Genomic DNA, 23,144 nt, shown 5'->3' with positions numbered 1-23,144 from the left:
TTTAGGTTAGACATTTGTACATTATAAATGAGCTACAACAATGCCCTCTTGAACGGGTCAGCTCTATTAGAAGATCAGTGAATGTCTCAAGACATGGTAGGTGACATTTTCTGGTTGGTATGATTCTTCTATGTTTTATGTTCAGATCATGTCAGTGACTGAAATATTCTCCCTTATATTACACTCACAGAATCCGATATTCGACCTAACAAACTGTTAACCTGGTGTCAGAAACAGACAGAGGGCTACAGGAATGTTAATGTCACTGATCTCACTGCGTCTTGGAGGAGTGGTCTTGCTCTGTGTGCAATTATGCACCGCTTCAGACCTGACCTCATGTAAGTTATCTGGGACGAGTCTGCTAATTGCAGGGTATGCTGAGTTGTTCATAAAAGTACAGACTAGTGTAAAGCTAACCAAAACAATGCTGGTGGTTTAGATTCCTCTTGTAACATGTGTTTTTGCCACTGCATGCATGCCATTGCTGAATCTGATTCACCACCCGCCCCCTCCCCCCCAGCTGTCTATGGCCCAGCATTAAAAACCAGAAGGTGCACATTTTCAGAAAGCTGTGTAGTTTTTAGCTGTATGATTCTTGTTGGCTTTACTGGAAGTCACATGCCTGTTTATTTTTAAATGGGAAAATTCATGCCCGCGTGTTCCTGGAGGTATGTTCTTAGAAAGAAGAGGCAAATTCAAGGAAATTCTGCAGTATTATACTGTTTTTGTATGTGCTTGTCTAGGGCCATACAGTAGCCTTTCATATTAGCTGTATTATGAACATCAAAAATGAGTAAGAGATGCCTGAAGAAGTCCTTGCAGCTTAACTCTCTCTTCTGCCCTATCTCCCTTCTTCTGACTGTAATTCTTGTATACTTCAGTCACATCATATCCCATTGGATCAGCGGTTCTCAACCTTTTCCAGACAGGGACCTATTTTGACAATTCTGGAAAACTTGGTGACCCAAGACAGTTCAAAAATTGGGGGTGAGGGAGTAGTGCCATAACTAGCTAATTTTGCACCTGAGGCAAGAATATAAAATTGTGCCCCTTCATGTTTATATATTCATAATAGTTATTTCATACAAAAGGGGAAAATTATTAATAAAAAAATAAGACTCCATTTACTATAGTTAATCAGAGTTGTGGTGATGGAAAGACACTCATCTTCAAACTGCTCCCCACCCCCCAGGCTTAAACCCCACACTCGGGGCTAGAGGAGTCACACTCGGGCTGGAGGGGGCTAGGGGAGTCACTCTGAGGGGCTAGGAGTCATTCAGGGTCGAGAGGGGAGTACAGGAGTCACACTCGGGCTGGAGGGAGCTAGAGTTGGTTACGGGAATCACATGCAGGGGGCTGGGGGCATCATGCAGGGGCTAGGAGTCACTCTGGGGCTGAAGGGGACTAAGGGTGTCTCCCACAAGGGCTTCAGGGGGCTAGAGGGGGCTAAAGGAGTCACACTAAGAGGGGCTAAGAGTCACTCACAGGCTGGAGGGTGCAAAGGGAAGCACAGGAACCCCTGCAGCTGGAAGCTGGCTGGGGCAGAGCCCTAGCTGGCAGAACTAGCTGCGGGAACCCCAGCTGGGGCCAGGTGGTGGGGCGAGAGCCCCAGACCCCACACATCTGGAAGCTGGCTGGGGCCAATGGAGGGCCCCGACCCTCGTGGCTGGAAGCCAGCTGTGGCACAGCCCTGGCCAGCAGCGCCATCTGGGTGGACCCCATCTCCTGCAGAGGCTGGAAGCCAGGGAGCTGATCAGCTTTGCCCTCCCTCCTTCCCAACCTTGGACTCAGGCCCCCACCTTACCTGAGCTGGGTGCTGCTGCTCAGGTTTGCACTTCTCTGCCCTGCAGCTGAAATGGTTCTCAATTTAATTGATTGGCTGAACTGCCTGATGGCTGTTAATCCAATTAAGAAATTGAGAATCACTTCAGGGGTTGAATGGCTTCTTAATAGCCACCTGTGGAGCTGCCCAGCCCAGCCAGCAACCCTTTTGAATTGTTATCGCAACCCATGTTTGGTCCTGACTCGTAGGTTGGGAAACCCTGCATTGGATCTAACTTATTACACAGAAACTTTTGGTCTGTGTCTACATTAGAAGCATCTGTCCATGGAAGTTACTGTTGGAAGAGATATTCCAACAAAACTTCCACTGACAGATAGCGTCTACACATAAGTGGATCCGCTCTATGGACAAAAGGGCCCTCTAGAGCATCTACATGGCTTTTTTGTCAACAGTTTCTGTCAACAAATACATTGTGTTTGTGTGTAGGTGCTCCATGAGATTTGTCGAAAGGGTGTCTACAGCCCCAGGTTGTCTACAAAACTCTCTAACGTAGATGTAGCCTTAGCGTATGCCTGCATTGCAGCTGGATACCCATGGCTGGCTGGTACCAATCGACTGAGGTTTGCGGAGCTTGGGCTGCAGGGCTGTTTAAAGTTCGGTGTAAATTCTGGGCTCCAGGACTATGCCAGGTGGAAGGACCGAGAGCTCTTGCTGTAACCTAAGCTTGGAATTCCAAAGTGCAGTTAAACAACCCTTTAGGCCAAGTTTTGTGAGACCGAGTCAGCTGGCATGGGCCAGCCTTGGGTGTCTGTCTGCACTGTAGATATGCCCTTAGTGTGTGTCCTCTGCCCCAGCTACTATTCAGCCTTATGATCCTCCCACATTCAGGGAAACTCAATCAGTCTTTTAATGATATCTATTGAAATCTATAGTTGGTGTGACTTCTGTGTCCCATCTGACTCCCTGGCACTGCAGGGTACACCCAGGCATGCTGGACTATCCAATTCCCATAGATTTGAAATCGACAATGATATAGAGATTTTAAGAAGACCTAACTGAAAACTCCAGAATGCGAAAGAAAATGGCACGTTTGCCAAAACAAGAGCAAGTTGACATGAAGAATGAATGGCTTCTGTCAGTGACAGATATGGGTAGAGTTTATGGATTTATTCAGTTACATGGGAGGTTCATTTGGGCCCCTTTTACTTTGTGAAACTGGAAACAGTAGAAGCCACCATGCAAGGTGGGCCACCTGGCACACACAATTCAGCATGGCAAGAAGGGTTTCCCTGGGACTGACCAAAAACACAGTGGCCAAGGGGGTAATTTGACAAACTGTGTGGGCATATAATGCTAAGATTTTTGTCATGGGTATTTTTAGTAAAAGTCATGGGTGAAAAACAGGCAATAACCAAAAATTCATGGAAGCCCAAGACCCTGTCCCTGACCTTTAGTAAAAATATCCACGGGGAAAAAAAATTGTGGGGAGAAAGGTCCAGCGTCTGCGGCAGCCGAAAGTTCTGGGGTACTCTCCCTCCCCACACCCATTGGCTGGACTGCTGCAGGTCCTCCCTTGGCCACCATTGGCTGGGAGCTGTGTGTGTGGTGGGGGCAGGGTTGCACCTGAGGTGGCTGGGAGCCATGGCGTCTGTCAGCAGCAAAAGGGTGCTCTGGGACTGAAGTGGAAAATTAACGTTAGAGTTCTCTGAAACTCAATGATCCCATGACTTCCATGAGCTCCGTGACATAATCATATCTGTAGGCATGAGACACAGAAAGCCAGGGGAAAACAAGAGAATCTGTGTGTGTGTGCCCATGAGAGAGAGCATGAAGACCCTCTTTTGGACACAGTACTTGCTGGACAGACAGATTTGGATTCCTTGCCTGCCTTGCCTTTGTTTCTACTCTGTCTAGAGAAGGAGGCTATTGTGTGCATTCTTTGTAACTAAAGAAGATTCCACCAAAGAAATACCTGACTCCAGCATCAATTTCTCCTCCTGAAAGAAGCAATCTTGCAAGGCCCCAAATACTGGCTAATCTCTTTGGCCAAAGCACATCAATACAAAGTGCTAAAAGCAGAAATGAGATTCAAAGCATGATAAAGACTTCGATTTTAAAACTGTTGCTTTGGGATCCAGAAAAGCAGCTACTGGTCTGTGACTGAATGTCAACCATTCTGACCATCAGAGAGGGATATGCTTCGGGGGCATAGATTTTCACATTTGCTAACAGCTTTACTTTTTTAAGGAAATGTCTGTTTTGAAACTATTTGGGGTTGCAGATTTATTGAATCCCAGAGCAAACTGATTGGGGCAGGTAATGCAGTCAGAAGTGTATGATAAATTTATTGCAGGAGTGTCAAATTTATCACATGGACAAACATTTTTGTGTGTGAGAGACAGAGAGACGGGTGTGTGTGTGTGTGTGTGTGTGTGTGTGATGCTTGTTTTATAAGGGAACATGGAACTAGCCTTATCTCACAACTCACTGTTCTACATGGCCATGAATTTGATGACCTGCATACTAAATTAATTGGTACTTTCCCAGTGTTTCAAGGTGAAGTGCGCTGCTTGCAGCTGTTGGAACCTGCGTGGTGCAGCTGTGTTCTGGAAAGGAAAGGATTTTTTGTGGTTTTGGTGGTATGGTTACAGTTTTCATAGGGAAAAAAACATGAAATTCTCTTTAAGACAGGCTCAGATAGTTTTGAAAAATATGTTGTTACATTTTTTAAACTTAGTTTGAAAAATAAACATCAGACATCGTAGGGAAGTGCTTTGGTGTCATTTCTTAATCTGCAAATGCGAGCTTGTGAAACATTGCGTGCAGTCTTGAGTCATGACTTCAGTCATGACATTCCCAAAAGAGGCAAGGGGATACTGTTATTTTTAGTGAAAGTGGCAGAAGACAGCTCTCCCTCCAAGCCCACCCTACATTAATGCTGTGTTCCTCAGTGACTTTGACTCTTTGAATGAAGAAGATACTGTTGAGAACAACCAGCTGGCGTTTGACGTTGCTGAACGGGAGTTTGGAATTCCTCCAGTCACCAGTGGGAAAGAGATGGCGTCTGCTGGAGAGCCTGATAAGCTCAGCATGGTTATGTACCTTTCAAAATTCTATGAGCTATTTAGAGGAACTCCTCTGAGAGCAGTTGGTAAGCAGGCCTATGTTCTTAATTGTTACAGAAATTGGAATGATTTCACACAAACTGCCTGATCCTGTGGCACCTTATAGACTAACAGAAAAGTTTCGAGCGTGAGCTTTCGTGAGCACAGACTGGCATCTGATGAAATGAGTCTGTGCTCACGAAAGCTCATGCTCAGAACTTTTCTGTTAGTCTATAAGGTGCCACAGGATCCTTTGTTGCTGTTACAGATCCAGACTAACACGGCTACCCCTCCAATACAAACTGCCTGGTTACCCTTGACGTTGGGCCAATGATAGTTTCTCAAAGCCATAGTATAACCACTCTGGAATGTTTGACTCCTTTTGCTGTCTGTAGTATTTATCTCATGCTTAAAAAAGAAAGGGGAAAATATTTGATTTGGATCGAGGCTTTCAATTCCCTTATTGTTTGGGAAAGCAGGAGAGCGCTGAGTAACTACCATTATCATTAAGGTTATGATAATGTCAGACATGACAGTAACTTCCTAAGGATGTTGTCCTCCCCATGTTTATTCATATGGGATTCTCTTTACATTTTTAAAAAAACCCTAGAGTTTATTCTCTCATTCTGGTGAGAGAGTGGGCTCCAATGCAATCTTGTATAAATGCAAGTAGTAATACAAGTTGAAACTCTGAAATCTGGCAACTTCCATTGTCTGGCAGGACCAGGGATCTTGCAGGACCAGAGAGCCCTGGGGCTGGGAGGAGGAGGGACCAGCCAGACCAGTGTCAGGAGCCCAGGACAGGCCAGACACAGCTGGTTTGGCAGCAAGAGGGACCAACAGGAGCCAGACAGTCCAGGCTGGTAAACTGGCAGCCCAGGCTCACAGTGGCTCACCCCGGGGATGGGGGAAGCTACAGCCAGGGCTGTGTGCACAGTCCCTAGCTGGGGAGTGTCAGCTCATCCACAGGGCTGGGAGGGAAGCTGCAGCTGGGGCTGGTCAAGAAGTCACGGCTGGGAAGGGGTGGCTGCAGGTGGGAGCCAGCAGCTGAGTAGCTTGCGCTGGGACAGGGGACTTGGGAAGCCGCAGGTGACAGCGGAGAGGGGACCCCAGGAGCAGTGGCTGAGGCCAGCACAGGGCAGAATTGACCAGCTCTGGTCTGACAGAATCCCTCGTCTGGGGCCACTCAGGTCCTGAGGGTGCCGAGCCAGGGAGGCTGAACCTGTGGTAGTAGGAGATGGCAAAATATTTCCGGTTTCTATGGAAAAAATACTTTGAAAAGTGACCTATCTGAAAACAATACCTTAAGGGTTTGATATCTTCATTTGAACAGATGCTGTGGTGAAACAAAATGGAGAAAATGACCTTTGCTCAGCAAAATCATCAAACCGCATCTTTAATAACTACATCAATTCAACATTACCAAGGAAGCGAGTGCCAAAAGTAAGGTTCTTTGTCCTATGCTACTTTGCCTGATTTTTAGCAGGTTAAAGAGAAACTGTCAGACCTAAAATTTAGGTTTGTAATATCATACATCTATATAGTGTAAACGAGTAGAATATATTCATGTTTCTACAAAAATAGTTCCAATTCAATGCAGACAATGATGTTATATTAATCAAAAACATTCGTTATGATGTTTGGAATTCTAACATTGTAATATTATGTTAGTCAATGAAATTATCTAGAAAACAATTGGCTCTTAACCCTAACCCAATCCAAAACTCTTGTTAATGTTCCAAGGGAGTTGTTAATGTTCAAAGGGAGTTTTGGGTGTGAATGCAATCAGAGTAAACAGGCTAAACAAAAAAGTGTCTAATTAGTCTCATTTTAACTGTCTAAACTACTGTCCATTATTTCACACAGATAAATATTTTGTTAGATTTTTCAACTCATTTTCTTAAAACAGTTTCTACTTTAGCTTTATTCAATTCCAGACTGTTCATCAATGAGCAGCGTAAAACTAAAGCCTATTTTTGAAAATCATTTTAAACACTTGGCTATTTCTAGCCAGCTTTTCTACTCTTCACATATAATTAAAAAATCTTGTATTTTTCTCTGCATCTGTTAACCATTCCCTTATCAAAGGTATACTGTAGTCTTTCAGTACCGCATATAAGAGGGTGAAATATGTACTGGCATACTATGTGTTTACTCAAAGAATAGTTTTTGTTCTGACAGTATTTTTAAAATAACATCTTCATAGCAATGAAATTAATGACCTGAAAAAACATAGTTTTATAGTATTTGAATACAATATTTTCATGTTCCAGCCTTCAAAACAGTTTACAGGCCAGTCCTCCATACTGACTATAGTGCTTTTGACTTTGAAGTCCATGGGAAAAGCTCACTATCAAGAGTAATGTTCGCAGGATCTGGCCTCTAGGCAATAATAACCTATTCACACACATTCCCTTGTTTTCTTCCTTCTTACATTATAAATCCTGCTGAGTAATGGAGAATTGCTTCTAAGTTCACCTTCCCTGTGCTCAGGCCCACCAACCAGGAGGAAGGAGGGGAAGTTTCCCACAGGCCCAGCATTTCAAACGCAGCTGTGGTCAGCAAAACCCTGCAAGGACGCAGGGATCTGAGCTAGTAGAGGCTGACTCAGGTTTAGGGCTGGAGAAAGTACATTTCATTTTTCAGTTAAATGTGCAGAAGCCTTCCCAGACAATGACTTTGGAGAGACATTCAGTTACATAAATTTCCTGTTAAATAACGTCTGTTAGCTTACATTTTTGCCCTTCTCCCCGTCCTAAATGCAACCCTATCACTAAATGAGAAGTTGACAGGAACTTGGAGACAGTGTTTGTCTTATACCCACAGCCCTGCCCTCATCTTTACTTTTGCAAACTTGAGCCAGACCATGCAGACTCATAATCAGCTATGTCCCTGTGCGATTATTCAGACCTAATCACTGCAGTGTTCTAGCCAACCCACGCCAGAATGTGTCTGCTGTTGTGCAAAGCTGTGATAATGAGCTATGCCATTAACCTCTACTGGTGTTTCCTGAAAATACAATCTAATTCAAACCTGTGTGAGGTTTTGTATTTCCTGAACTATTCTGTAACCTTATGATCTTCAATTATTCTAACCATTGCAAAGAAGTTGCATTTGTAATAGGCCTAACTTGATCCTGTATTGTAACTCCAGTCTGTTTCATAGTAAAAGAAAAAAAAATCGGGTAATACAAGTGCTTCAGATATTTTACTTCTAGATTTTCATTCCCTCGCATGTTGCCTTGTGAAAGTAATAGAAGGCACCTCTCCTTCATTCCGCATGCGTGTGTGTGTAAAAAATAAAGTATGATTTTCATAGTTTTCCTTAGTGGGTAGTAATCTTCTCCCACCTTGTCTTTTCATTTCTGGTGTAATCCACGTCCCTATAAACAAGGTTTCCTAACCCAGAAAATGCTTCATTGTCTACAGATATTTTCTACATTTACATGTTGCTAATTCCATAAACACATTTTAAAACATGTCACCAGTCAGCCACCCAGCAACTATCTCATATATCCTTATTAGATAACTTTTACCCACAAAACACATGCAAACAAAACCAAAGTGACACAGTTACCAACCAGACCAACTAGAGGGGAGTCAAATAGGCAAAATAAACATTGTGCTCTCTTAGGCTACTGCTGCACTACTTAGTTATTTTGAAATAATGTAGCTGTCATCCATGTTACACACATGCTATTTTGAAACAGCAGATGCATTATTTTGAAATTGGTAACTCTCAAAGGCCGTGTCTACACTACATTCCACTTTCAGGGGAGGAATGCAAATGGGGGAGAGCAAAAATGCAAATGAAGTGCTGATTTACAAATCTGGCACTTCATTTGCATAATCTCATGTGATTGTGTTTCCAGAAGAGACATTTTCAAAAGCAAAAACAGCCCTGTAGATCAGTTTCCTTGGGGAAAAAAGCCCTGTTTTTGAAAGAACCCTTATTCCTCATTTTTTTCCCCTCGTATTGGCACCATGATCAGAATGCTCCATGGAAGAGAGAAATAATGCTCTCCTTCATACACCTTTAATCTCCCTGTCCAGCTCCAATATCGTGTATGTTTTCTGCAATGTTACTCACCTAGAAAAACAAGAGTCCTGTGGCACCTTATAAACTAACAGATTTTTTGGAGCATAAGTTTATACTCCAAAATATCTGTTAGCCTATAAGGTACCACAGGACTCTTGTTGGTTTTGAAGATACAGACTAACTTGGCTACCCCTCTGATATTCATCTAGAAATGGTCCAAGGAGCAAGAATGTTGAGGCCACTTCTTTTGAGGGAATTTCTAAGGAGGTTCACAACTTCTTCTGAAATGTGTAACTTCTGTGTTCCAAAAACATTACCTTGTGAGGTTCATTTATTCAGAACGTGCTGCTGAAGCAGACCCGCATGTGCTATCTGTTCTTAAACAACACTTAAAAATAGTACTGATGCAGGTGGCATCTTGGGCTGGCTAGGGTAACTGCAGCTGTACCGCTAATGTTAATGTGCTAGCTTGAGCAGAGCTACCTTGTTTACATCTACTAAAGCTGGAAATTACACCTCCCAGCTGCTGTGTGGGTACACCCTCCATTTGGAACAGAAAGTTACATAAACTATGCCTATCTTGAACTGATGGTGGAATTGTAATGAGGCATTAAATAGTTTCCCAAATTAGAGTATGGTTATATCTGTAGCTTTGTCTGTTTTCCTACAAACATTTATATGGGACACATTAACAAATTCAAATAGCCAGGTGCTTAATATTGTGTTGCTTGATGGAGAGGTGACACTTGCAACAGGCTGGTGAGCCCTTACAGGAGGAATGCCACCCTGAATTGTCAAATCAACTTCCTGCACCATCTGGCTTTTCCTTAGAACAGGTCGTTAGTTGGATGGGAAACCTCTAACCCTGGCCAGCATGTGAAAGATTAGATAATTGCAGGCTGAGGTTAGAGTGGGTGCAGTTTGTTTGCAAGTGCATGCTAGCATGGATAATGTTTTTCATTTTCCTGTTAGTGGCTGTAGTGCTTCAAAAGAACTGAGGTTTCCTACGCTCCTCAAGACTGTAAAACAAGTTTTAGGTATTTACATGACAATGAGCACAGTCTGCAGGCAGAGAGTCACTGAACAATTAATTGCTTTGTAGTCTAGGTCTTCTAAAAAACTTTATCACGGCCCATTGTGTAAAATTGTCAACGTTAATATGATATTGTGCCCTTCATTCTCTGGTATGGTCTCTGCTTTTATGTGCAAACTGTTCTGCAAAACACATTGTGCTATTACAGTGCTTACTCTTTCTGGGCAGTCTTGATGCTTAGATAGGAAGTGAAACTAGATTGCTGCGAGCCAACACTTGAAAGACACACCATTAAAAATACCATCATCTGTTTCTTTTGGTGTTTGCCCAGAAGTTAGGGTTGAGATAACGTCAGTTCACTCTAGAATGATGCATTATAAGCTGTGGAAAATATTAAAAGGATGTTTGTATTCACTGATTTTTTTTTTTCCTTTTTATTACGGGCCGTGAGGATTACTCATTTCCAAGTCATACAAATACAAATGATTGAACTTTTTTTTTAATTGATTATTATGTAGAGACAACATAAACTGACATGTTTACCAGGCAGAAACTGTGACCATTGTAACTGATTTTTTTCTTACAGTTTGCTTGTTTGTGTAAGTTGATCCACAGTTATAGGACTTAATTTTACTGAGCCCCAATTTAAGTTTTAAATCACTGTCATTTGTCGGGGTAAAGTGTCCTCTCCATTTCTTTAAATAGCCTCTGATTCAGTAAATTTCTTAAATGCATGAATAAGTTTTAAGCATGAGAGTAGCCCAGTTGAAATAAATTTGGGATTCTCAGATGCTTAAATATCTTACTGAATCGAGACCGTAAATCAGTTTGAAGGAACTTGTTAATAAAGGTGGCAGTTTTTCTTGAAGGAGGCAAAGGCTATGTTTGCACTTGAGAGGTAGATGTTGAGAGATGGGAGGGGAGAGTGTGTGTGTGTGTGTGACTTTACTTGGAATTCATTGCAGGTTTTTTTATATTTTGTATTTGTATTTTATCCAAGGATATCAAAGTGCTTTATAAGCGTAAATACTTCTAAAAATCATTCCCTAAATTGTTAATCCCTGAAACACACCTTTGAAATTTTATATAAGGGCAACTGAGACCAGGAGGGTAAAGCCTCCAGATGTCAAATAATGTAATCATCTCCATTAGGCCCACCGAAGTCCTGTAATAAGTCTCAGTTCAGCAAGGTACTTATGCATACCTACCTTTAAGTATGTTAGTATTCCCACCGAAGTCAATGAGACTATTTGTGTGTTTACAGCAAAGTACTTAAGCACAGGCTTGTCGGTGGTAGAGTTAAGTACCTTCAAAATCCTGAAACTTCTGACTCCAGTTCCATTGTGCAAAGTACCCCTGGACCTCCCTTTCCCTGTTTGCTAAGCTTAATATGTAGTAGGTCCCTTTGCACGTGGGATCCTCCAGCTGTTGCTGTTTGTGGCATTCTGGTTCCAGAGACTACAACTTCCATGAGGCTTTGGAAAGGAAAGGGGGTTGTTTGGCAGGGCTGAAAAAGAAGATGGTAGTCTCATATTGTTGGGAAGTTAGGCTGATGAAACAAACTGCTTCAAAGCAAGTGTGAAATTTTCTCCCAGTTAAAAACTGCTCTGGGGAGCTGCAGCCTGCTAATGAGACCCCCTGCAGGGAAGGAACTTTATCTGTCTCTGTTAAAGGGCTGGCTCAGTGGTTTGAATGTTAGCCTGCTAAACCCAGGGTTGTGATTTCAATCCTTGAGGGGGCCCTTTAGAGATCTGGGGCAAATAGAAAAAGAAGAGAGGAAAGAAAAGGGGCAGGGGGGACGATGCCTGGTTTTGCCAAGAGGGCAGGGGACTGGACTCAATGACCTCTCACGGTTCCTTCCAGTTCTGAGATAGGTCTGTCCAAATTGCTCCAGAGGCCAGCTCCAGGTTATAGGGCCTGGTCTGCTTGTTGCTTTGCCTGGACTGACACACACAAGCCTCACCAAAGTGTCTGCAAGCCAGTGAACAGCCGCCACAGGCTAATGCAAGCTGGTAACTGGAACTGTCATAATTAAAAGTCTGCACTCTGAGGTGGGAGAACAGAGGGCAGTGTACGTGCCAGTTATGTTTCATTCATTTCTGCGTATATTGCTAATTCATTTCATTCATTTTTAATCTGTAACCCTGTCTCCTTAAGTTGCTAAGTGAAGGTGTGTGTTGATTCTCGTCTGGTCTATTAGACATATACTATTCATAATTGCTGTTTGGGAGTTAGATCCAGATTATAACAGATAAATTTGCTGGCAGTTCCCAAGGCATACCATTAAGTGTGTAAAGGGGCCAGCCAAGTGGAGGCACTGCCGTTTTGCAGAGCTTTAGGAATCAGGTGGAAAGGGGATTCCCCACTATCCAACATCACCACTGGGACACTCAGGATCTTCTTTATTATTGAACCCATCAGGCGCATGGACACACAACTGAGTGCTGCCTGCTCCTGAGTAACCCAGGAAGGAGTGAAAGAGGGTTACAAATATTTTTAACATATTGCTTGATACAGTTGTGATCAACAAACTGTGTTGACTTTGTGTTGCAGGTTGAAAGAAGAGAAGAAAATGATATGAACAAAAGGCGTCGAAAGGGCCTTGGTGGCTTTGAAGAGGTTGGTGTTAAGCCTTGTTGGTATGTTCACCCCATCTTCTACCTGAAGAGAGGTAATGAAGTAGCAGGAGCAGATTTAACACAGGCCCAGAATCTGCCCCTGAGGAGTTTGCAGTCTTTAATTTATGTCTTGCACGGTAGTGAAGATAAATTATGTTTCCAAATTATTTATAAAGGAAAAGTAAGAGACCATTTTTTAAAATTTCTATTGTGGTTTAGGGAATCCTTTATATATAGATGTTTTTCTTGTCTGAGCTCATTTATTTAAAACTTTTTGTTTTATAACTTCCTAACGGCATTTCCTTCCATCAAGAGTCCCTTTTCCTTTTTGGCTGGGTCTACGCGTACCTGGAATGTTTACAGCTGCTGAGCAATAGTGCCAATTCTGTACCAAAAATTGTCAATATTTGTCCCTGCCCCCAATGCAGAATGCCAATGGGAGTGATCCTCCCAGAGGCATTCCTCAATCTTTGTGGCTCGCAAGGAGTTCCAGGGTCGACACTGACCCAGGAATGTGCCGTTTTGCACATGCACAAAACAGCACCCCCGAAGATTGAACCTAATCATTTGATCTTCCACAGCGAATGTAGACCCAGCCTTAGATTTTGTTTAAGGCTTCTAATCAGCATTGTCCATTCACTTTCTGTAAATTCTGTCCTTGGTTCTGTCACTTGAGAGTCAAGTTACAAAGATAATAATCTATTTGTTTATATAAATGATTAGTTTTACTCCCTGTAAAACTTGTTACCTTTTAAAATAATGAGATGTCTCACAAAATAAAGATGGTATCAGATGTATTATCATTCTGTAAATCTCAATTTAAGACTTTAAGAAAAATATTTTTTAGGCTTCAAGTTGTTCTGGTCGGAGGATGAAGTCTGGGCAAGATCAGGGTGACAGAGAAGGCATGAATCAAAATAAAGTCAAGTCAATGGCAACGCAGCTGTTGGCAAAGTTTGAAGAAAATGCCCCGAACGCATCTCTCCGGAAACAGGTGAATAATGAATGTACAATTCAACATTTGCAATTCAAACAATTGCTCCTCATGAACAAAATGGTAGTCCTCAGAAAAAAAATTACTTGTTGTGAGATTTTTTTACAGCTTTTTTTTTTTTTTTAAATATGCGTGGAAAATTTCCTTTTCATTGCATTTAGAGGGAAATTAATTGGTGAGTCTACAGGCTGCCCATTGCATACTAATATATAGTATGCTTGTGTTTTAAAATTTGCTGTGAACTTGTATTTGAAGTTGTCATAGGCTTTTTGGCTAAGGTTTTGTAAAAGCATGTCAGTTTTCATGTTTTCAAGATGTTAGTAAAGAATGCAGAGTCAGTTTCAAGACAAAAAGATCCAATGGAGTTTTTTCTTTTCTTTGCAAATTTTTTGTTGTAAATAATACATAGAAAATACAAGACTATGAGTCTAATCTTCTGATGCATGTGCAGACCTCCTGCTGTCATTAAATAAACAGAATATATTGAACATGTGTTGCAGTTTGATGAGTGTCCTCATCAAGACTTGTCAGATTTGAAGGTCCATAGTCTCTGTTTAAAGTATTTAACATTCCACATGCCCACTTCCAAGTATGGTTGTAAAGACAGGGCAGTTCATTAATTTGGGCAGACTCCAAAAAGGCTGCATAGGACCTATGAAAAAAGCTCCTTTTAGGGATTCCTTTAAACCATTTTTCTTCTGTCAGTTTCAAAATATCTTGCAATTTTCCCTAAGATTTTCCACTTTTTTTTTTTATTTTAACTCAAAATGTTGTACTAGGAGCTAGTAGATAAGCCAGCACTGCTCTCTTCCTCTGATCCTCCTGCTAATCCTCGCTTTACTAAGCCTAAGGAGCCAAATTCTTCACCTCCACTGAAGAGTCAGGTAGGAATGCATAAGGAGACAATCCTTCTATAAACAATTAACATTATTTTCACTGTCTGTGGCAGGACTCAGAGTCTTCAACTGACTCCAGAACACTCAATATCTGAATTTGTACATATAAATGACAGCTCTTTTTAGCTGTTGCATGCCAGGACATCTTAAATCAGGGCTTTTCAATTTAGAATGCCAGTACCCAAGAGAATTTTTAAGAGGGTGAATTATCAGACACACCTCCCACTTTAACATCAAGGCTACATTAACTTTTCCGACAAGATCAGAAATTTAGTTGAAGCATTCCATGCACCCTAAATGTGTGAGTCAAAGTTCTGTGTGCTTAATCAAGCAAACTCCCATTGACATCAATGGAGAAATTGTGTATATATGTTGCAGTACATACAAATTTTGCAACCTAGGAAAATACTGCAATGTGTTCAGTGTGCTGATATATGAATGTATCTGCATCCTTGATCAAATGCTATATCTAAGGAAGTTTTTTCACTCAGTTTAACGCTTGGAAACAGTTCAGTTTGCTCCATGACTCAGGGCTTGACAAAAGAGTTGGGATTCAGTTTAGATGAGCATGCAACCAAGAGCAAAATGGTTATCCAACTTTGTGGTAAAGGTCTGTTCTAGAAACCTCACTGTAGCACAGGATGAAACACTCGGGCAGTGTCTATACCACAAAAAGAACTTTGAAGTAAGCAACTTTGAAGTTGAGAGTCTACGCACACCCTACGTGAAAGTTAAACTTTGAAGTAGGACACTAGTCTGTTCCCGGGAATGGAGTAAGGACTTCAAAGTTGGGGTCCCTACTTCAAAGTTAACTGGGAAGTAAGGGAAAACGTGTGTAGACTCTCTTATGGCTACTTCAAAGTAGTGCCTATCTTTCGAGTTAACTTTGAAGTTAGTTCCTAGTGTAGACACACCCTTAATGAATTAGGCTGTTTAAAAAAAACAAAACAAAACCTTTCAAATAGCGGTTGGTACTTCTAAAAGTCTGAATGTTTTCTGATGCAATTCAGGTTGTTGTCTCATTTCCTTGTTGCAAAAGACCATGCTTGGAATGCCAGAAAAATCAAAGATGCCTGCTATAGAATATGAGCTCATTGATTTTTTGGCTAATGTAATGTATTTGGCCAGCACTTATAAAATAAAGATCCAAGTTAATGAAAATACCAATGTCAGAATCATTGTTAATTATGGTTTCATATTGTGAATTATGATTCAAAGGCCATTTCTATTTTAAGTCTGATATTTGGAGCCATCTCTAACTTCCACAGAAACCAAACCTTTGAACCTGAAATGTATTGTGCATAGGCTCCAAATGGAGATCTTGAATCAGGCAAACTCAATTGTGTTCCTCAAAGGTATTTTTACACTTCAATAGTTGATAGTTTCATGCATGTTTTCTGTGTTAATTATGCACAACACTGAAGGACACGACAGGAGAATGTGTTAAATTCCCCTCCTAGTGCCACTATTTGGAGTTACGCATAAAGACTGGGAGATGGCTAGACTTGAGGATGTGAAGACCTGCATGTACAGTAAATGTACATATCCAGCATTCTGTCACATGGAACGCTCAAATAACTGGCATTTTAGCCATAACTAAATATTAGTTACGTTTTCCACAAGTACAGCATAGTGAAAGTGAGTACAGCAAATACAGTACAAGTTTACAGTGTACGATACTACTGTTGTTGGTAAAGTACTTTACATATATTTTTGTTTCTTAATATATAATCTTATTTTTCTTTAGTATTATGTTATGCATACCTCTCTATTATCCAGAATATCTGAATATCTGGCAACCTCCCAGTGCTGCTGGATATGAAAGAGTTTACTCCAAATCCACTGTTGTGCATGGAAATATGCATGGGTTTTATAGTAATATACTCTAATACATGCAGGGTTTTAAACTTAAAGAATACTGTATTGTATGAAATTCTTAGCTACATATGTGGCTGTGTGTGTACAGAGAACAACTTTTTTTCATTTCAAGTGTTTCCCAGTTTCAGGCAGTAGTTAGGACTGAACATGTGGTCAGAGAGCCAAAGCAGTCTTTGCATGGTTCTGATGGTGTGGCCAGGGGATCAAGAATGATAGAAAAAACAGACTTGCAGTCCAGGCTTTCAGAAACTCTTGCATCTACTTGTCCTGCTGCCTTTGTGATTTCTGGAGTTCTTAAACGCCTTCAGCACGTGGAGGAAAAAATTAATCAGGTGACAAGCTATTTCATTTTCTACTTCTGTCTCTCAACTGTTCTGGTTAATTCTTCTATGCACCTATATATTCTCTGCTCCACAAACTTTTGTTAAATAGTTAAGACATACCACCTTTCCCTATACCTATTGAATGTCTGTCATTATCTTGTATGACTGCTAACTAAAATCTGTCTCTGTTCTGTTTCCTATTTTTGGCTTTCTCTACAGAAGAGAGCTCAGTCCATAGCAAATAGGGAATTTCATAAAAAGAACATTAAAGAGAAAGCAGCTCATCTTTCCTCAATGTTTGGATACGTGGACTTACCAAAGGTGAATATTTAGGTTTTCCAGCTGCAAAAACAATAGTTTAGAAGAGACCAGATGTAAGTTAGATATTTGCAGCAACTTTGTATTTTCACTTCTTTTCATCTTGTGTGGCTCTAAACCAGTAGGGAATTCCAATTCTGGCACCTCATTATTATGTTAATAATATACATAGCTTAACTACCCTTCTTTTTAGTAAAAACATGGAATAACCGGATATTTAATGTATAAGAGTATTTAAGCATACCTGGAATACTAGAAAACAGCTCATTGTAAAAGTAGCTTGAGAACTCAAATACTAGTAGCTTTATAATTAGAAATGACGTGACAAGGTGATCAAGAAGTTCACGGTGTGGATTTGTTTTATGGCCAGGAACAGTCAGGATATTGATTGAAATGGAGGTTTTGCCATGATTTCTGTGACTCCTCATTGTCAAATATACAGCAAGTCCCTGGTGTATGTTATCCTGTTGCAGACCGGAGTATCCCAGATTTTACTCAAATCTCTTAACCCCTCTCTCTGCCATGCAGTGAATGAGTTTGTTTAGAAATTACTAATGCCGCTTCCCTGCGGTGACTAGGAAAGGAGCTGATACAGTGGCTTAAGACTGGGGGAATTGGGGAGTGCAAGAAATTCTTAAGGCTGTTATTGATTGAGAGGAAACACAGCCCAATATTTTCTTTTGGGGGCAATATAGCTATAGCCCAAAGTCAGAAGTCAGTTATGTGTGTGATTCTATAAAAAGTTGCTTAACCCATAGCAAGATGGAATGCACTTACTTGGAGATATATTCCATTTGGTTAATGTTGCAGTGAACTTGTGCATTTACCTCTGTCAAATTTACTACCTCCTCTTGGCTACGTCTACACTAGCCAAAAACTTCGAAATGGTCATGCAAATAGCCATTTTGAAGTTTACTAATGAAGTGCTGAAATACATATTCAGCGCCTCATTAGCATGCGAGCGGCCGCGGCACTTCGAAATTGATGCGGCTCGTCCAGACAGGGCTCCTTTTCGAAAGGACCCCAGCTACTTCGGAGTCCCCTTATTCCTATCTGCTCATAGGAATAAGGGGACTTCGAAGTAGGCAGGGTCCTTTTGAAAAGCAGCCCTGTCTGGATGAGCTGCATGGTGGCGAGGCACGTCAATTTCGAAGTGCCACGGCCGCCCGTATGCTAATCAGGCGCTGAATATGTATTTCAGCGCTTCATTAGTAAACTTCGAAATGGCTATTTGCATGGCCATTTCGAAGTTTTTGGCTAGTGTAGACACGGCCCTTGTGATTTTTCAGCCAATAGAAAAATTATTTCTATTGCAGTTGTTGATTTATTAACAGAGAGGGAGCTGTGCTAGTCTATATACTATCAAAACAAAAAAGCAGTCAAGTAGCACTGTAAAGACTAGCAAAATGGTTTATTAGGTGAGCTTTTGTGGGACAGACCCACTTCTTCAGACCATAGCCAGACCAGAACAGACTCAATATTTAAGGCACAGAGAACCAAAAACAGTAATCAAGGTGGACAAATCAGAAAAAAATGTTCAAGGTGAGCAAATCAGAGAGTAGAGGGGTGAGGGGGGAGGTTAAGAGTTAGATTAAGCCAAGTATGCAAACGAGCCCCTATAGCAACTCAGATAATTCCCATCCTGGTTCAAACCACATGTTAATGTGCCAAATTTGAATATAAAAGACAGTTAGGCACTGTCCCTTTCAAGACTGGTGAGAATTTTTCTTCAGTAAGATGCAAACTGTTAAGTCATTAACAGAATGGCCCACTCCATTAAAATGTTGACTAACTGGTTTGTGGATCTGGAGTGTTTTTATGTCTGTTTTGTGCCCATTAACTCTTTGTCTAAGGGAGTTAGAGGTCTGTCCAATATACAAAGCATCTGGGCATTGTTGGCACATGATGGCATATATGATGTTAGTTGAGGAACATGAGAATGTGCCCGTGATTCTGTGAATAACCTGGTTAGGTCCAGTGATGGTATTTCCATAAAAGATATGTGGACAAAGTTGGCAGTAGGCTTTGTTGCACGGAAAGGTAATTCTGCGGTATAGACTGTGGCTGTTTGTGAGAATCCTCATAAGATTGGGAGGTTGTCTACAGGTGGTGGTATTTCCATCCCTAGAGGTTTTTAAGTCCCAGCTTGACAAGGTTCTGGCGGGGATGATTTAGTAAGAGTTGATTCTTCCTTAGTCAGGGGGCTGGACTCAACAACCACCTGAGGTTCCTTCCAGCTTTAGGATTCTGTGATTCTATTCTATGATTCTAAATTTCAGAAAAACCACCTCTTTTGGCACATCCCTTCTTCCTTGTAGAATGAGGTTTACAGGAATGTGGAAAGAACACATCCTCTTTTCTGAAAGTGTTCTCGGAGAAGCAGACGTGTTTCTTGGATATGGCAAACCTTTTCCACGAGACCTCCAGTATCCCAGAGAAGGGCTGTAGTCCAGCCATAGCCTTATTGTGTTCTGTCACTCTTCACTGTACTCTTGAATAATATGTACCTTACGAAAACGCCAAGTCATATTTATTTGACAAGAGGGCTGTTTCTACACAGGCCACTTTCTTCGAAAGTGGCATCATAATACATGGCCCAAAATATGCTAATGAGGTGTGGATGCAAATTTCCTGTGCCTCATTAGCATACGATCACATGATTTGGAGTCCAGAAGACGGTTCTTCCAGACTCCAAAATGCTGTGTAGAAGCACAGCCCCGGGGGAGCTTCTGGTAGGAAGTCCTTCTTCCGGAGGCCTCTTCTTCCCAAAAATTTTTGGGAAGAAGGGGCCTCTGGAAGAAAGACTTCCTTCCGGAACACCCCCTGGGGGCAGCGCTTCTACATGGCGTTTTGGAGTCCGCAGGAACGGTCTTCCAGACTCCAAATCACGTGACCATATGCTAACGAGGCATGGGAAATTTGCATCCATGCCTCATTAGCATCTTTCAGGCCATGTATTACCAGAAACGGTAATAGAACGGTGTAGAAATGGCTGAGTAGTGTAGTTTTGTTTTGAAGTAACTGTACTGGTATTAGCTCTTTTTTTTTTAAAATCTCTTTTTGTGCATGTTGTAACGTTGGTAGGTGGGCTCGAACCTGAAACTTTTGGTGCTAAAGGCATAAGCCTCAACTACTGGAGCTAAAAGCCAATTTCCTTTTAGCTGAGGCTCTAGAGCAAACTTCACTCTCCCTGTCAAGGGTCTCAGTGCCTCTGGGTTACACATGGTTGTGCAATTTCTCCATCTTAACATGTGTCAGTGTGACTTTCCCCTCTGATAATGTTTCTTTTATTTTTGCTCTGTACAGAATAAGCTACCTAATAAAGGCCTATCCTGTTATCAGACCCCAACTCCCTCTTGCCTTCCAGCTCATGATTCACCAGCTTCTTCATCTTCATCTATTGCCTTTGCTTCTCCTGCTGTTCAACCTAGCAAGGTATTAATAGATTTTCATGTAAAATCCATACTTGCTCTAAAAACTATGGAACAGTTGGCTCAGGCTAAGGGGCTTGGATTTGCATGGAGAATCTGTGTACCACATTGGAGTCAATGGTTTAGATTGCTCACCTTTTTTTTTAATTTCTGCATGTTTATAAAAGTAAAATATCATAAAAAGTAAGTCATATTAAAAGCTAAGTAGACCAATAATTTTTGAGAATTTTAACCTCAAATTGCTGCTGTTTTTAAGTGCTTTGTCCATACTCCCTTTTTGAGAGTTAAATGCTTGAGCACACATTTCCCGATTAAAAACAGCCTTGAGAGGCAGGAAATAGGCATGAAGTGTCCTGAAGTCAATTGGCTAAACTTTACAGTCCAGCAAATACAGAGTTTCTATGAATGATGAAGTAACAAAAGTTTTGATTTGTGTAAGCTCAAAAAGATTTAGCTTCCTTCTCTCCCCTCCATGCAGAAAAGATTTTAGTTGGGTGGTATTTTCAGACATCTCATTTTGCAAGCCAGATATTTGGGAAGGGCTTAATTTTTCCTTCAGTGGTTATGGCAACAGTATCACAAGCCTCAGAACAAATAAGCTTATTGAACAGGTTTGTAGTGAGAGTAAGTGGGGAAACCAAAAAGTTCCTAGAAATGTTAAAACCAACTGTGAGAACAAAGAGTGAGGTGGCCGGATCCAGTAGGTTCTGCCACAAACTTTAAGAAGCGGGTGTTGGGAAGGCATTGTTTATCAAAACCTAAAATGATTTGCTATGTGTTTGGAGGATCAGAGATTATCTACTCAAACCTTTCAATGCCTGCTTCCTCAGTTTACAGCTCTGCGGTGAAAACATTTTAAAAAAAAAAGTCGTCGTACATTTTCTATGAACACTATCAAAATCCAGCTTGGATAATTAATGCCTGAATGTAAAGACATTCAGGAATTTGAATTGTAACAGAGAGAGAGTCGTACTTTTTAGGAACTTAAATTGTTTTAGTAGAAATTCACCAGGAATTTGACCCATCTTACGACTGACTTTAGAACTTTGGCTGGCAGCCTTAACAGAAAGGGCCATGTCTGAAAAGTCTGACCTGCGCTTGAAATCCTTGAGGCTGGTACATCAGACCAGAGACCAGATGCTTCAACTTTCATGAGCCATAACTGTACATGTTTTTTTTAAATCTCTATTAAACACCTCTCATGAGCAGTTGGTTGAATTAGATATTATAATCTATAATTTTATTATTAAAACTGGTATTTTGATGACTTTATTGTTGTATGTAAAGAGTGGTTATAGCTTAAAATGTGTTGGATCCTAAATTGATTTTATGTGACTTTAAACATTACTGTAGTTTAGATTGTACTAGCCTGATATAATAGAAGAACAAAAACACAGTCTGTGCCCAAAATATTTTTTGTTTCCTGCAGTAAGTCATACTGACTTTTGTTAGAGCTTGGTAAATATTTGACAGACTATTTTGATTGAAAACATCAATTGACTAATTTCAGTATGTAAACAAGTCCTTACACATTCTACTGCTCGGTGTTCTGTTCCATAGGAACATGCATGGTGCCTTTCCCACACAGCCAAAGAGCAAGCCTGCCTTATACTACTTCAGCAAAACAAACCAGCAGTGATGTAGCACTTTAAAGACAAACCATAATTTGTTAGGTGATGAGCTTTCATGGGAAGAAGTGGGTGTGTCTCACAAAAGCTCATCGCCTAATAAACTATTTTGTTAGTCTTTAAAGTGCTCCATGACTGCTGGCTTTTTTTGTTAGAATACAGAATATAGTCCTTCAGCCGTAGCTGTTGCTATCCTGTGGGGCTTGGCCCAGCTTTTTGTTCTGGGTGTTGTGAGATTGTGTGTGGTGTTGCATGTGTGATGTGTCATTGTAAGCCATTCACTCAAATTTGGCCTGGCTCCATCCTCTGCCTGATGGAGGGAAGACCGAAAGAAACCAGAATAGGACTATGACCCCATGCACCAGGCTGCATTGCCTGGAGCAGGGAGCTGGGCCCAGACCTACACTCAGTTAGCAGCACAGGTTCCTGAGAGTGAGGCAGCCTTGTTATTCCTCCCATCATCATGACTCCCTTGCTCCAGTTACAAAACGTTGCCTGTCATTGGCAGCGTGTTCATGAACTATGGTTTAAATATTGCATGTGGAGAAAAATCACATTTCTAATGGTGCCTTGGGGAATTTTTGCTTATGGTTCACAAGCAAAAATGAAACTGAGAGCTTGTCAAATATTGGACCTCCTTCCTTGATCAGGAGCACCATGTCTTCCTCCAAGGTACATGCACTCATGGGAACCAGTTACGACCCACTCTGTAATATTATTAGATTGTTTGGGTTGTTGTTGTTTTGAGAGACAGAGAGGTCACAGAATGAACCATAGAATCACAGGGCTGGAAGGGACCTCAGGAGGTCATCTAGTCCAGCCCCCTGCTTCAAGCCCAAATCCCTCAGCCTCTCCTCATACGTCATGTACTCCAGTCCCTTAATCATTTTTGTTGCCCTCCGCTGAACCTGCTCCAGCACATCCGTATCCTTTTTATACCGGGGAGACCCAAAACTGGACACAATATTCCAGATGCGGCCTCACCAGTGCCAAATAGAGGAGAACAACCACTTCTCTAGATCTGCTCACAATCCTCCTCCTAATGCTCCCTAATATGCCATTAGCCTTCTTGCCTACAAGGGCACACTGTTTACTCATAT

General features: G+C 41.4%; 1 protein-coding gene across 14 annotated transcripts in view; it reads left to right on the top strand.

The window, feature by feature from the left end:
• MICAL2 (microtubule associated monooxygenase, calponin and LIM domain containing 2) overlaps positions 1-23,144 on the top strand; it is a 223,200-nt gene that overhangs the window by 82,997 nt on the left and 117,059 nt on the right. For 6 of the 14 annotated variants that reach the window (XR_012645980.1, XM_074997373.1, XM_074997371.1 and 3 more), the window contains exons 11-20: positions 6-96; positions 191-338; positions 4,735-4,934; positions 6,221-6,330; positions 12,512-12,577; positions 13,424-13,570; positions 14,350-14,454; positions 16,467-16,676; positions 16,887-16,988; positions 20,292-20,420. Coding sequence is in view for 9 of the 14 variants with exons in the window: in XM_074997373.1 (XP_074853474.1) it covers positions 6-96; positions 191-338; positions 4,735-4,934; positions 6,221-6,330; positions 12,512-12,577; positions 13,424-13,570; positions 14,350-14,454; positions 16,467-16,676; positions 16,887-16,988; positions 20,292-20,420 (1,308 nt within the window). In the remaining 5 variants the exon portion in view is untranslated. Of the gene's footprint in view, positions 1-5; positions 97-190; positions 339-4,734; positions 4,935-6,220; positions 6,331-12,511; positions 12,630-13,423; positions 13,571-14,349; positions 14,455-16,466; positions 16,677-16,886; positions 16,989-20,291; positions 20,421-23,144 lie in introns of those variants that run through there. The other 8 variants (XM_074997364.1, XM_074997366.1, XM_074997368.1 and 5 more) reach the window with 8 other exon arrangements.

Source organism: Carettochelys insculpta, chromosome 6 (genome assembly GCF_033958435.1).
Source record: "Carettochelys insculpta isolate YL-2023 chromosome 6, ASM3395843v1, whole genome shotgun sequence".
Taxonomy (NCBI): Eukaryota; Metazoa; Chordata; order Testudines; family Carettochelyidae; genus Carettochelys; species Carettochelys insculpta.
This window is presented reverse-complemented; position numbering and strand designations above follow the sequence as displayed.